We start from the raw sequence: 13,153 nt of genomic DNA on the forward strand, positions 1-13,153 counted from the left end.
AAAACTTTTCATATTTTCCCTTGCTTGGCATGGTCCTCTTCACGATATAAGTCGCATCTCGGTGCTACGACGTGTTTGCGTTCATGAATCTCTTCGATGCAACTTATTTCGATGTCAAACGAAACAAACTCTACTTGTACTAAGGACTGCAAACCTCTAGGTTGATCAACGGCGACCTACGCCTCACCGATCAGCAATGTTCTTCACCGGCTTATTTTCCATGCCGGTCGTTCCTGGCAGTTGCTGCAACTACAACATCTATAAGACAAATTGCAACTAAAGCTGCTCTTACGGCTCCATCAAACACACATCAGTATATCATCATGCATCTTCCACAAAAGCTCGATTAATTAGGTACTGTACTAATCATGCATATAGAGCAAGATTAAGTTCAGTAACTAAATTTACTAACACAAACTGTTCCCCAACACTTAAATTAATTAATTAGTTCGATTGCCGGATGCAGAAACATCCAGCTAGCAGGGTGCAGAAGATTACTCCAAGATCACCAGGTTCCCAGAATTCATCCTGTAGACATACATGCCACACAAAAAGTTACCGTGACAGAATTAGCACAAAGCATGGATTGATGCATTGCAAAAAAAATTACACCAAGACGGTATATATATGACATGATTTACTATACTTACTGGAGCGATGATCTGGTGCGCTTGCGCTTCCGATTGTAGCTCCTGGCCTCCCGCGACATGCGCTCGACGTCCTCCTTCTTCAGCCGCCCACTGTGGTTGGTGATGGTGTTGTTGTTCTTGCTCCCCGTGCCCATGTCCTCCGCGAACACGTGCAGGACGCCATTGGTGTCGAAGTCGAACGTGACGTCGATCTGGGGAACACCCCTGGGCGCAGGGAGGACGCCGGACAGCACGAACTTGCCGAGCAGGTTGTTGTCGAGGGTGCTCGCGCTCTCGCCCTCGAACACCGGGAAGCTCACGCGGATCTGGTTGTCGTAGAGGGTGGTGTAGCGCCGCGTGTTCTTGGTCGGGATGAAGGTGTTCCTCGGGATCACGACGCTCATCGTGTGATCGAAATTGATCTCGACCCCTAGCGAGAGGGGCGTGATGTCGCGCAGGATCATCACCCGCTTCTTGTCGTCGGCGTCGGCGTCGGCGTTGTCGGAGTCGCCGTTGAGGATGGAGGCCTGGATGGCGGCGCCGTACGCGACGGCCTCGTCGGGGTTGACGCTGTGGCGGAGCTTCTTCTCCTGGAAGAAGTCGTGGAGCATGCTCTGAACCTTGGGGATGCGGCTGGAGCCGCCCACGAGCACGACGTCGTGCACGGCGCTCTTGTCCATCTTGGCGTCCTCGAGGCACTTCTCCACGGCCTTGACGCACTTGCCGAAGAGCTCCTTGTTCAGCTCCTCGAACCGGGACCGGCTCATCTTGGCGCAGAAGTCGACGCCGTCGTGGAGCGAGTCGACCTCGATGCTGGTCTGCGCCGTGAAGGACAGCAACCTCTTGGCTCTCTCGCACGCCGACCTCAGCCTCCGGATCGCCTTCTGGTTGCTCCAAACGCCATCTTCCGCCACGTCGTTCTTCCGGATGAACTCGTTGATGCAGTGCTTCACCATCGCGTTGTCGAAGTCGGCGCCGCCGAGGTGAGTGTCGCCGGCGACGGCCTTCACCTCGAACTCGAAGCTGCCATTGTCGCTGTTGCTGCTGCTGTTGTTCCCCGGACGAGCAATGTTAAGGAGGGAGACGTCCAGGGTTCCGCCACCAAGATCAAAGATGAGCACCGTCCTCCCAGCTGCATCGGCGCCGCTGGCCGGCGGCGGCATCTTGTCGAGGCCGTAGGCGATGGCGGCGGCGGAGGGCTCGTTGATGATGCGCATGACGTTGAGGCCGGCGATGGCGGCGGCGTCGAGGGTAGCCTCGCGCTGGGCGTTGTTGAAGTAGACGGGGACGGTGATGACGGCGTCCGTGACGGGCTCGCTGAGGTAGGCCACGGCGGCGTCCCTCAGCTTGGAGAGCACCATGGCGGAGACCTCCTCGGGCACAAACTGCATCTCCTTGCCCTCATGCTGCACCACGATCGTCGGCCGGTCGTCAGGTCCAGCAATGACTTTGAAAGGCCAAAGCTTGATGTCCTCTTGTACAGATTTATCGCTGAACCGGCGGCCTATCAGTCGCTTCGCTTCTGCAATAATTTAAGATATGTTAGGCAGTTGGGTGAAATAAATAGCCTAGTTCCAGCATGGACATGTTCAATGGTAGAGCTCAATGCGATCTCTCATATACTCAACGTAAGCAAAAGATGGTACACCTACAAGGATTGGGTGGTCTCTTAAGTGGATTGGGTGGTCTCTTAAGTTGACTCTGTATTAATGAATGCTAATTAAGTACTCATATTTGGCTGATGAATGAACCGGATCAAATGTACCCTTTTCGTATCTGCTTTGTGTTGCTTGTTTGAGAGAGAAAACTATACATATATACATGCTGCAAAGAAACATAGTATTGTCCAGCAACATATAGGCTGTGTTAAGATCTATAGTATTGTCCAGCAACATATAGGCTATGTTTAGATTCAAAGTTTAGATCCAAACTTCAGTCTTTTTCCATCACATCAACCTGTCATATACACACAACTTTTCAGTCACATCATCTTTAATTTCGACCAAAATTCAAACTTTGCGCTGAACTAAACACAGCCATAGTAGTTCAATTCTAGGAATAGAAATAAATAGCCATCTCGAAAAAATAAAAATATAAATAAATAGCCATCTAGGAATAAGCGTTGGATTCCTTCACTGAAAAAAAAAAAGGTAAGTTTGTTTCTCTCCGACAGATCGATAGTGCAACGCTGTCTTTCCTCTTGTCTCATCGTGCTTTTAGCGAACAGAGGCGATGTTGGTTCGATGTCATGCAAAACATCGATGTTTCTCCGCTTTCCTTTCTCTCCCAGCCATGTCAGTGAATTTTCCAATATAGCAACGAAGAGAGTCAGGTAATAGAGACCGTTGTACATGCCCTAATATTTATAGTATAGTACAAAATGTAATTGCGTGTACTTTATCAGTCTTATAAAAAATCAAGATACATTTATCCTCACATCCATCCTAATTCATTATTAATGGGACGGTGGGAGTACTTTGTATAGGCAAATCCCCAAGATATTGATGGGAAGTGGAGTAGATAGTATGTGTACAACGTAAGCAATATAATAGAGGGACCCAAAGTGAACTTATTCCAACCAGGAATGAGCCGTGCCCTCTTCACGGCCCAACTGAATTGGGAAATCAATGGAAAAAGTGCACCGGAGGTCCCTCAACTTGGCATCGAGTTACAAAATCGTCCCCCAACCGCAAAACCATATATATGTCGTCCCCCAACTTACAAAACCGTTCATTCTAGGTCCTTTGTTGGTTTTGACACCGGTTTTGTCCGATGTGGCGGCTGAGTCAGCGTGAGACCCACATGTCAGATGCTATGTTAGCACCCTCTCTCTCTCTTCCCCTCCTCTCTCTCACTCTTCTCTCAGCAGTATTGTGCCCGGTTTTGGATGACATGGCGCCTACGTGGCTCCCTTTGACTAGGTCCTCGTCCCACGTGGCATTGACGTGACGCTTACGTGGCAAATGGATCCTGAAAAATAATTAAAAAACGTGGGACCCACATGTCAGCTACACAAAAATAATAAGAAAAGGTGGGGCCCATGTGGTCCCACATGTCAGCCCCCTCTTCTCTCTAGCCCCCTCTCTCTCCCTTACAGAACGGCGAGCGGCGGCGCAGAGGGGGGCGATGGGCGGAGCAGCGCGCGACGGCCGGGCGAGGAGGGGTAGCTTGCGGCGGCGCAGAGGAGGGCATGAGGAGGGGCCGCTCGCGGCAGCCGGGCATGAGGAGGGGCCGCTCGCGGCGGCCGGGCGAGGAGGGAGGCGGCGCTTGGCGGTCGGGCGAGGAGGGAGACGGCGCGTGGCGGCCAGGCGAGAGGAGGGGCGGTGGGCCGCGGTCGGACAAGGAGGGAGGCGGCGCGCGGCGGCTGGGCGAGAGGAGGGGCCGCTCGCGGAGGTCGTCCGGGAAGCAGTGGCGGCGGCCTTGGATCCCGGCGGCGAGGTTGCTCAGAGCGAGGCGGCCTTGGATCCGGGGAAGCAGTGGCTGCGGGCCTCGGGCGAAGCAGGGCGCGGCGACTGATGGCAGAGGAGCGGTGCGTGGCGGCCAACGGGAGACGGGAGAGGAGGGAGCGGCACGCGGCGGCAGGCGGTAGATAGGAGAGGAGGGAGCGGCGGCCGGAGCTGCACGACCTCGGACCCACCGCCATCGACTCCTACTGCGCCGCCGACTCTTCCTTCGCGTGCCATCGTCTCCGCGTCCGCCTCTCTCTCCACCGGCTTCGCGCGCCGTCACCGACGTGCTCACGATGCGCATGGGAGCTCCCCGCCGCCGCCGCCTCCATCCCTCTCCCTCGCGGCCTTGGCGACTGATGCCGCGAGAGCGGCGGCGGAGCCTCCCTCCGCGGCCGACGCGTGTTGGCTCCCCTCAGCGGCGGCGGCGGTGCTGGGGGCGTCCTCCGCCATGGATGCGGGTATGTTCGCCGTGGCCATTTGTTCGCCGTGGTGGAGAGGGGAGAGACCGAGAAAGAGAGAGAGAGAGAAAAAAGAAGCTCTGCCGCCCCTTCCTCTTGCACCCACAGCCGCCGCGCCGCTCCCTCCTCTTTGCGCGCGGCGATGGATGACAACGGCATCTTGGCGTGCGTTGTGGCGACGATGGGGAAGAGGAGAGTGAGCCGAGAGGGAATGACATGTGGGAACCATGTGGGCCCCACCATATATTTTTTGTTGTGTAGCTGACATGGGCCCCACCATTTTTAATTTTTTTTGTGTGCAGCTAACATGTGGGGCCACACTTTTTATTAAATTTGCGAGATTTAATTGCCATGTAAGCGCCACGTCAATGCCACGTGGGACGGAGACCTAGTCAAACAAGCCACGTATGCGCCACGTCAGCCAAAACCGCCTTCAAAACCGCCGAGGGACCATGTTTACCCGGTTTTTGTAAGTTGGGGGACGGGTCATACCCGGTTTTGTGGTCAAGGGACGAAAATCGGACTAGGCGACAAATAAAGGGACCAAAAGTGAACTTATTCCAACCAGGAACGAGCCGTGCCCTCTTCACGGCCCAACTGAATTGGGAAATCAATGGAAAAAGTGCACCGAAGGTCCCTCAACTTGTCATCGAGTTACAAAATCGTCCCCCAACCGCAAAACCATATATATGTCGTCCCTCAACTTACAAAACCGTTCATTAGGTCCTTTGTTGGTTTTGACACCGGTTTTGTTCGATCTGGCGGCTGAGTCAGCGTGAGACCCACATGTCAGATGCCATGTCAGCATCCTCTCTCTCTCTTCCCCTCCTCTCTCTCACTCTTCTCTCGTACCGCTGCATCGCCGTCGCCTCCGCGCCCTTGCCCCGCCACACGCCCGCCCGCCATGGCCTCGCTCACCACGGCCAGCCCGTCCTGGCCGCTCATGCCGCCGCCCTCGCCGTCCTAGCCGCCGTCCTCCTGCACGAGCGCGTCGACGTGGAACGGCGAGCCCAGGAACCACACCGACGAGATGTCCGTCTCGACGACACGCGACATGGTGCAGTCGCCGCCGTGTAGGTCAACGGTGAAGACGAGACGTGAAGGGAGGGACCCCGACCATGGCGCCGGCGCCGGCGATGCCGCCGCCGCCGCCTCGGGGAACGGGAACGCGTCGGCGAAGAATGGCGCGGCGGTGGTGTGCTCGGAGGTGGAGGCGGGGCCGGGCGCAGCGGCGGTGCGTGCTGGCGGCCGGCGGGCGCGGCCGGCGGCCGGCAGGGGAGGAGCCCGCCTCTCGGAGATGGCTGCCGCTCGGAGTCGCCGCTCGCCCGCCGCGCCCCCCGCCCCTCTGCTCCGCGTTCCCCGCCTAGCTCTGCCCACGCCCGAAGCAACGACGACGACAAGGCCGAGCGGCGTGGAGTCGTCGGTGCCCGCCTCTCCCCATCCGCAGCCGCGCTCGCCCGCCGCCGCTCTCGCCCGCTGACGACGCCTCTCCGCAGCCGTGCTCGCCCACCGACGCCGCCGCTCCGCCACCGCGCTCGCCCACCGATGCCGCCACTTCGCCTGCTCTGGCCGCCCTTCTAGTGCGGCGGCGGCTTCGCGGCATCGATCCAGCTCTTCCCGGCACACGAGTACGACGCCGGTGAGCTTGGCCCGTCGCGTTTCTCCGTGGCATCCGTGCACTGCGTCGGCATCCTCGACGTCCGCCTCCTCAACATCGACCGATACGCCGGCAACATCCTCGTCAAGAAGTCGCCGGAGAGCGATGACGCCAGCGGAGGCAGCACGTCGACGCCGCTGGACCTCCTCAGCGGCAGCGGCATCGCCAAGGGCGTGAGCTTCTCCGTCGCCGTGCTACCGCCGCCGCCGGCCACCGTCGCAGCGCCGCCCTCCTCCCCTCCCGCCTCACCTCGGCGGTCTCCTCCCCAGCCGCCGGCCGGTTTGCCCAGAAGAAAAGAGAAGAGTGAGAGAGAGAGGAGGGGAAGAGAGAGAGAGGGTGCTGACATGGCATCCTGACATGTGAGTCCCACGCTGACTCAGCCGCTACGTAGGTTAAAACCGGTGTCAAAACCACCAAAGGACCTAGAGTGAACGGTTTTTTAAGTTGGGGGACACCATATATCTAGTTCTGTGGTTGGGGGACGATTTTGTAACTCGATGACAAGTTGAGGGACCTTCGGTGTACTTTTTCCGCAAATCAATCAATATAGGAATAAGATCACTTTGACTCCCTCAACTGACCACCGAATCTAAATCATATCCCTCAATCGTAATACCAGAAATCTTGATCCCCGAACTATCAAAACTGGTACAATTTGACTCCTTAGGTGGTTTTGGAGGACGGTTTTGCTGACGTGGTACACACGTGGCAGTGTTGACTTGGTTTTCGTCCCACGTGGCATTGACGTGGCACTTATGTAGCATTAAAATTAAAAAATATATGCGGGGCCTATTTATCATTCACACAAAAATTGTGAGACCCACTGACATGTGGGTCCCACATGTCATCCTCTCTTTATCCCTTCTTCCTCCTCCCTCTCCTCCCTTCTCTATCTCTCCCTCTTTCTCTTCGTGCGTGGGGAGCGGCGTCCGGATTGGCGGCGGCGACGGCGGGCGGGGGCCGGAGCGACGGCGGCGGCGGGCGATGGCCGATGGATGGAGCAGCAGCGGCGGGCAGGCGGCCGATGGAGTTGCGGACCCGGAGGCGGCGGCGGTGGCTTGTCGCAGTGGACCACGATCCGAACTACTTTGCCAAAAAAATGGTAAGTTTGAAAATGTCAAATCTGAACATCCTCTTTAAACATGTTTATTTTTATTTTAGTATTTACTGTTATGGCATGTGAATAAACTACTCCCTCCGTTTTATAATGTAAGTCATTCTAATATTTCCACATTCATATTGATTTTAATGAATCTTCCTCCGTTTTATAATGTAAGTTATTCTAATATTTCCCACATTCATATTGATGTTAATATTAGAATGATTTACATTATAAAACAGTGGAATATGTAATAAGATTCGGCTGTGTGAATCATATCATACGCGATACTCTAACAATTTATTTATTTTGCTTCAGTAGCATGTTAGCGTGGGAGCACGCACTCGTAAAAGAATATATACTTCTTATTCAAAGAATTTGTTTCCGTAGAAAAAAAAAATACTCCAGCTAGCACAGTACACAACCGTTCTATTGCTTTCTGAATTCTCGTTGGTTCCTCTTTTTTTTTTTTTGAGAACTGTTGGTTCCTCACTTCTTCTAAAAGAAACCTGGCTGAAAGATGGGTCGATTTGCAGGGACTTTTGCTCTTGATGTGGCTGTTTATGATCGATTTAACAAGAACTTTGACCACCGACGAATTGGGAAAAATTCAACTGTTTGATATTTCTTTCCTCATCTTCAGCGTCACAATGTTGAGTGGGGGATTTTGCATGGCCTGACTGATGATCGAGGGAGTGGCCTGATCGAGCACGCGATACTACTGTATCCATGAAGAGTATTTGGAGAAGCATTATATTATACTATTAAGGGTTATATGAAATCTTCTGGTAAGAATTATTTTCATCAAGTGTTATGTGGACCGATCGATGGGTGACTGTAAAATCAGTAACCGGTGCAAGCCACAATTACAAATCAGCACCAGAAGTTCAGAACAATTTATATGGCATATATATTTTTTGAACGACGTTTCATGTTATAAAAGAACATATATACTAAACTACTACCTCCATTTCATATTATAAATCATTTTGAATTTTTTTAGTCAAACCTTTTTATGTTTGACCAAGTTTGTAGAAAAATATATCAACATCATCAACCCAAAACAAATATATTATTAAACTATATTTAATATTACATTTAATGAAACTTATTTGGTGTTATAGATGTTTATAAATTTTGCTATAAACTTGATCAAACTTAAAGAGCTTGTTTGGCAACTCAAGGGAAAGGGATTGGGAGTTTTGTGGCGCCCCAAACCTCATAGGTCCAGAGGCCACAATACTGTACTTGTGTAACATGTACCAGTCCTAAGATACACAAGCTGGTACACATGGAATATCGGTGATTCAAAGCAGTCTAATACTATTATTACATCATTGGGAAATTAATCTATTCAAGGAAGCTTATCCAGAAGAGACCGAATTCAAGGAGGATACACCGTGGCATGTTATCTATTAATTAGGAAGAGTTTGTTAGTTTTCTTTTATTTTTAGGAAAGTGTGCTTAGTGTCCCATAAGGACATTATGTTTTCCTTTTATCTTTTATGAAAGTTTCTTTCTTACACAGGGCCTTTTTCGAAAAACAACCATGTATATACGTCACTCCCAAACCCTACCCGGCCGCCTCCTCGTTTCCTCCACTAGCGCGCCGCCACCGTCTCCCTGCGCCTCCGCGCGCCCGTCGGAGTCGCCGTCAGTGTTCTTCCCCCGTGCGCCACCACCACCACCCCTAAGCGCATCGCCGCCGTCTCCCGCGCCTCCGTGCGCCCATCGAAGCCGCCCTCCCCTTGTGGTGGCTCCGACGGGGGAGGGAGGACGCGGCGCCCGCCGGTACTCCCCTCCTTCTTCCTCAACTTGTGGCGGCGGCGGCGGTGATAGGGTGACGGCAGATCCGGCACCTGGCGCCGGTAGAGCTACCATGCTGCCCCCTCCCTCCCCTTGTGGTGGCAGTGGTGGGGGGACTTGCGCGTTAGGAACCAAATGGGCTGCTAATGGGCCTATTTTCAATTCACACAAGATGGCCCAAGTACATTCAAAGAAAGATATACAAAAGAAACAACAGCTGCTCTTCCAGGGGGCATCGAACAGAACAGGCACGGCGGCGGCTGGAAGAACGGCAGCGGCGACCTAGAGGCCGGCTTGGCTCCTTGTCGAGTATCATTCTCCTTCCTCCACCTCTCCATTCCCCCAGCTTCTAGAACCTTCTAGCCCCTTGTATTGCCCCATCTTCCACCTCTAAAACACCACTATTGACTGGATAGTTGTTCATGGTGAAATTTCTTGTTGTTTGGTGATTGGGTTGCTAACAATATGGTATCAGAGTCGCCGATCTGTGGGATTTCAAGCATGGAGAAAATGGGGAAGTACTGTGGCGGTGGCCCGTGCAGTTGGTCATTGGATTTGGGCAAAGCTACTGTTCATGGCACCAACGCCCACAGCCTGGTCGATGAAATGTCAAGTCAAGGAGAGGTGTCCAAAGAAGATCCAAAGATATCTGAGGCCGTCCCCATCAATTCCACCATGAACAAAGAAGGGAAAGGATGGATGAAGCTATAGATCGGATATTGGAGAAGCTTGAACAAATGGAGGCTAAGCGTAGGTGTGATGAGAAGATTGATCGGATTTTAGAGAAGTTGGACGAGATAGAAGCTAATAGGAGCAAGGCTACCGAGGAGACGATTGCTGCCAACAAGGCAACCAGCACCATCCTCAAGGCTGCATCATCTCCAACACCTATGGCACCACCTCCTCCAACGCCTACCAAGTGTTCGACGATATGTTCTAGCTCTGACGCCAAGGCCGATATCACTGTGGCTACAATGGTTACTTGCGTCACCTCTGTCGAGTCATCAATGGAGTTGGTAGCTACTGACAGCACCACCAAAGGCACCCACATCAACACCCCTGATAGTACCAAGGTGATGCCCGCCAACTTTGACGGTTGGCCTTGGTGTCAAGGGTGGCGCAGACTTTGCTAGGGTCACATGCCAGACCATGATGGGTGTGCCTGAAGGCGTTCTAGTACCTGATGCATCATCTGAAGTCTTCTCGCCATGGTTGATCGCTGAAATGGACCCTATGATGTTGATGGTCACTAAGTGTTCGATGAAATGCCCTGAGTGCGACAGTAAGGTGACTATGTCTACAAACACCTATGAACTAGGGTTGGGCAACTGGGATTCACGACCAGCACATGGGTTGGAATTTAGTTATTGCTGGGTCGAAGAGTTTAAGTTGCCACCATGGCCACCACCAATTGAAGTAAGTGATTTTGCTTTAGTAATTCAGAATATTGGATTACTTCCTACTAAGATGATGATTATAAACTTGCATTGGGCTGAGCTAAAACCATGGCCTCCACCAACTAGATTAAATCCATGGCCACCATATGATCTACCATCTCTAAATGCTTGTCAATTTATGATAATATCAGTCCTGGGGGTCTTATTTTGCTAAACATAGTGAAATTGCAAGAGGCTTGGAATTACATAGAAGTTAAGGTTCCATGGCTGTTACTTGACCAGGCAAGGTTTAAAGGAGTTCCAATGGATTATGCTATGGTTGGCTAGATCACTGATATAAACGGAAAAAAAGTGCAGAATTCAGTTGGCTCACTTGTTTTTTGGGGTTGCTGTAATACAACATGTAGCAGTCAATAGTTGTGTTGGAGTTGGTGTTACCACATGGTTCACAACCCATGCCATGGCAATATTAAGAAGTGAAGATCAAATTACCGAGCACACATACTGTCCAAAGTGGTACTACCTCCATCCTAAAATATAGCTATTTCTAGCACAGTGTCTTATTCCAAAATAAAGCTATTTCTCCCCGAATTTTTTATTTATGGTAATTATTATCCTTGAAATTAAATAAGTAGTAAATCATGGAGGGGATTTAGGAAAATAGGATGGACGTTATCTACTAGGACGTCCAGTGATGGACGCAGCTGCGAACAACGTCCGAGTGTGGACGCTCTTCCTAAGCACGTCCACCCATGGTGCAGCCTAGCGGCGTACTGAGACTATAAAGGCCACGATTTGAACGAGAGAAGAATTACGAGGACTGCTATTGGCAGCGAAGCAAACCCAAGCTTACACGAGAGTCTAGCTAGTCGGCGATGGAGCAGCATGCAGGTCGTGGACGCCGTTACAAAGAGCGTCCTCAACTGGACGTTGTTCACAACAACGTCCATACTTGGACGTTTCACAAAACAGCGTCCTTCTTATTTTCATAAATATCAGTTTCCATTTACTAAGTATTTAATTCTGAGACTATCAGTTACTATAGTAAACAAATTCGGTATTTCTCCACCTACCTCCTCCTCCCAACCAATCACAACCATTCTTCTTTACTTACTTTCTCTTTTCAACCAATCACACACTTCCTCCAATCATTCTCACCTACTTTCTTAATACACATGCCAACCTTAAAAATAGCTATATTTAGAATGGAGGAAGTATGTTTCTTGCATGATAGCACTATATGTAGAGCAAATGAGGGCTTCCCATGTCCTGAATTGTTCAAGAAGTATGAAACATGCCATTCGAGTGGTACCTATGCCCAGATTGATTAGAAATGCAGTGGAAAGGGTGGTTGTTGAGTTATCTATCAAGGTCGTGATTTATCCAATGGTGACAAGGTTGCTGCATTCATCAGAGAAGAATGATGTGATATGGTGGAATACAGCAGGTTCTGAACTGCTGCAATTACCAAGGTTTTGTGTACATGTACTTGGTCCCGACAAGTTGCTAGCAATGATCTGCAAATTGCCATCCAGAGTAAGCACACAAGTTTCCATCCTCCATGAATTGGGTGACTACAAGAAGAACAGCAATACAGTTCATCCTTTTCATTTCAAGATGATCCAAGCTATAAATCTATTTGACGATGATAGACTTGCTAGTTGTATCCAAGAATTTCAGACACCCTAGGATCCTAGTGGCAGTGGTAACAATTTGCATCGGTTTGAGGACAAGCCGAATGTTAAGAAGAGGGGATTGTTAAGAACCAAATAGGCTGCTAATGGGCCTGTACTCAATTCACACAAGATGGCCCAAGTACATCCAAAGAAAGATATACAAAAGAAACAACAATTGCTCTTCCAGGGGGCATCGAACAGAACAGGCATGGCGGCGGTGAGCTGGAGGCCGGCTTGGCTCCTTGTCGAGTATCATTCTCCTTCCACCACCTCTTCATTCCCCTAGCTTCTAGAACCTTCTAGCCAGGGTTTACGATTCCGACAAAATCCGGTCGGATTTCGCGAAATTTCGACGTTTTGACGAGGCTCGAAAGTAGAAACCGTCTGAGATTTCGAGGAGTTTTATCCAAATTCAAATTTGAATTCATAAAAAAAGAAAAAAAATCAAAAAAAATCTTATAAATACTATGATATTCATAGAACCTATTAGGATACAAATTTTCGAAAAAAATGATGTATTGTGTGTATTTACTGAAACATATATCAGGAAAGAAAAGAATTTCAGCAAATTACCTCTATTACAAATTATTGATCGAAATTTCGATGATTTCGATCGGAATTTCACCAAAACTGACCGGTTTTCGAGAACTTGTCGGCAAACTCAGGAATTTGTATTCAAATTTTGGTTTATGAAATTTGTTCGGAATTTACCGGTTTTCCACCGGATTTCACGAAATTCCGAATTCCGCCAGTGCCGGAAACGGAAGGGGCTGTCGGAATCGTAAACCCTGCTTCTAGCCCCTTGTATTGCCCCATCTTCCATCTCTAAAACACCACTATTGACTGGATAGTTGTTCGTGGTGGAATTTCTTGTTGTTTGGTGATTGGGTTGCTAACACTGCATTGGCGGTGGAGCCGGCCAGTCGTCTGCCGCCGATGCCACCTTCCCTTGTGGCGGTGGCGCGCGTGCTCCGCTAGTCCG

At 50.7% G+C, this 13,153-nt stretch overlaps 1 protein-coding gene across 1 annotated transcript; it reads right to left on the minus strand.

Annotated features, from left to right (window-relative positions):
• Window positions 1-257: 257 nt before the first annotated feature.
• On the minus strand, window positions 258-5,592 carry LOC9271426 (heat shock cognate 70 kDa protein). The gene is made up of 3 exons (XM_015760649.3): window positions 5,505-5,592; window positions 651-2,151; window positions 258-528 (listed from the first exon to the last, which is right to left on the minus strand). The coding sequence occupies exons 1-3, from the start codon at window positions 5,590-5,592 to the stop codon at window positions 495-497; spliced, it is 1,623 nt and encodes a 540-aa protein (XP_015616135.2). The 3' UTR covers window positions 258-494.
• Window positions 5,593-13,153: the final 7,561 nt, after the last annotated feature.

This window comes from Oryza sativa, chromosome 11 (genome assembly GCF_034140825.1).
Source record: "Oryza sativa Japonica Group chromosome 11, ASM3414082v1".
NCBI lineage: Eukaryota > Viridiplantae > Streptophyta > Magnoliopsida > Poales > Poaceae > Oryza > Oryza sativa.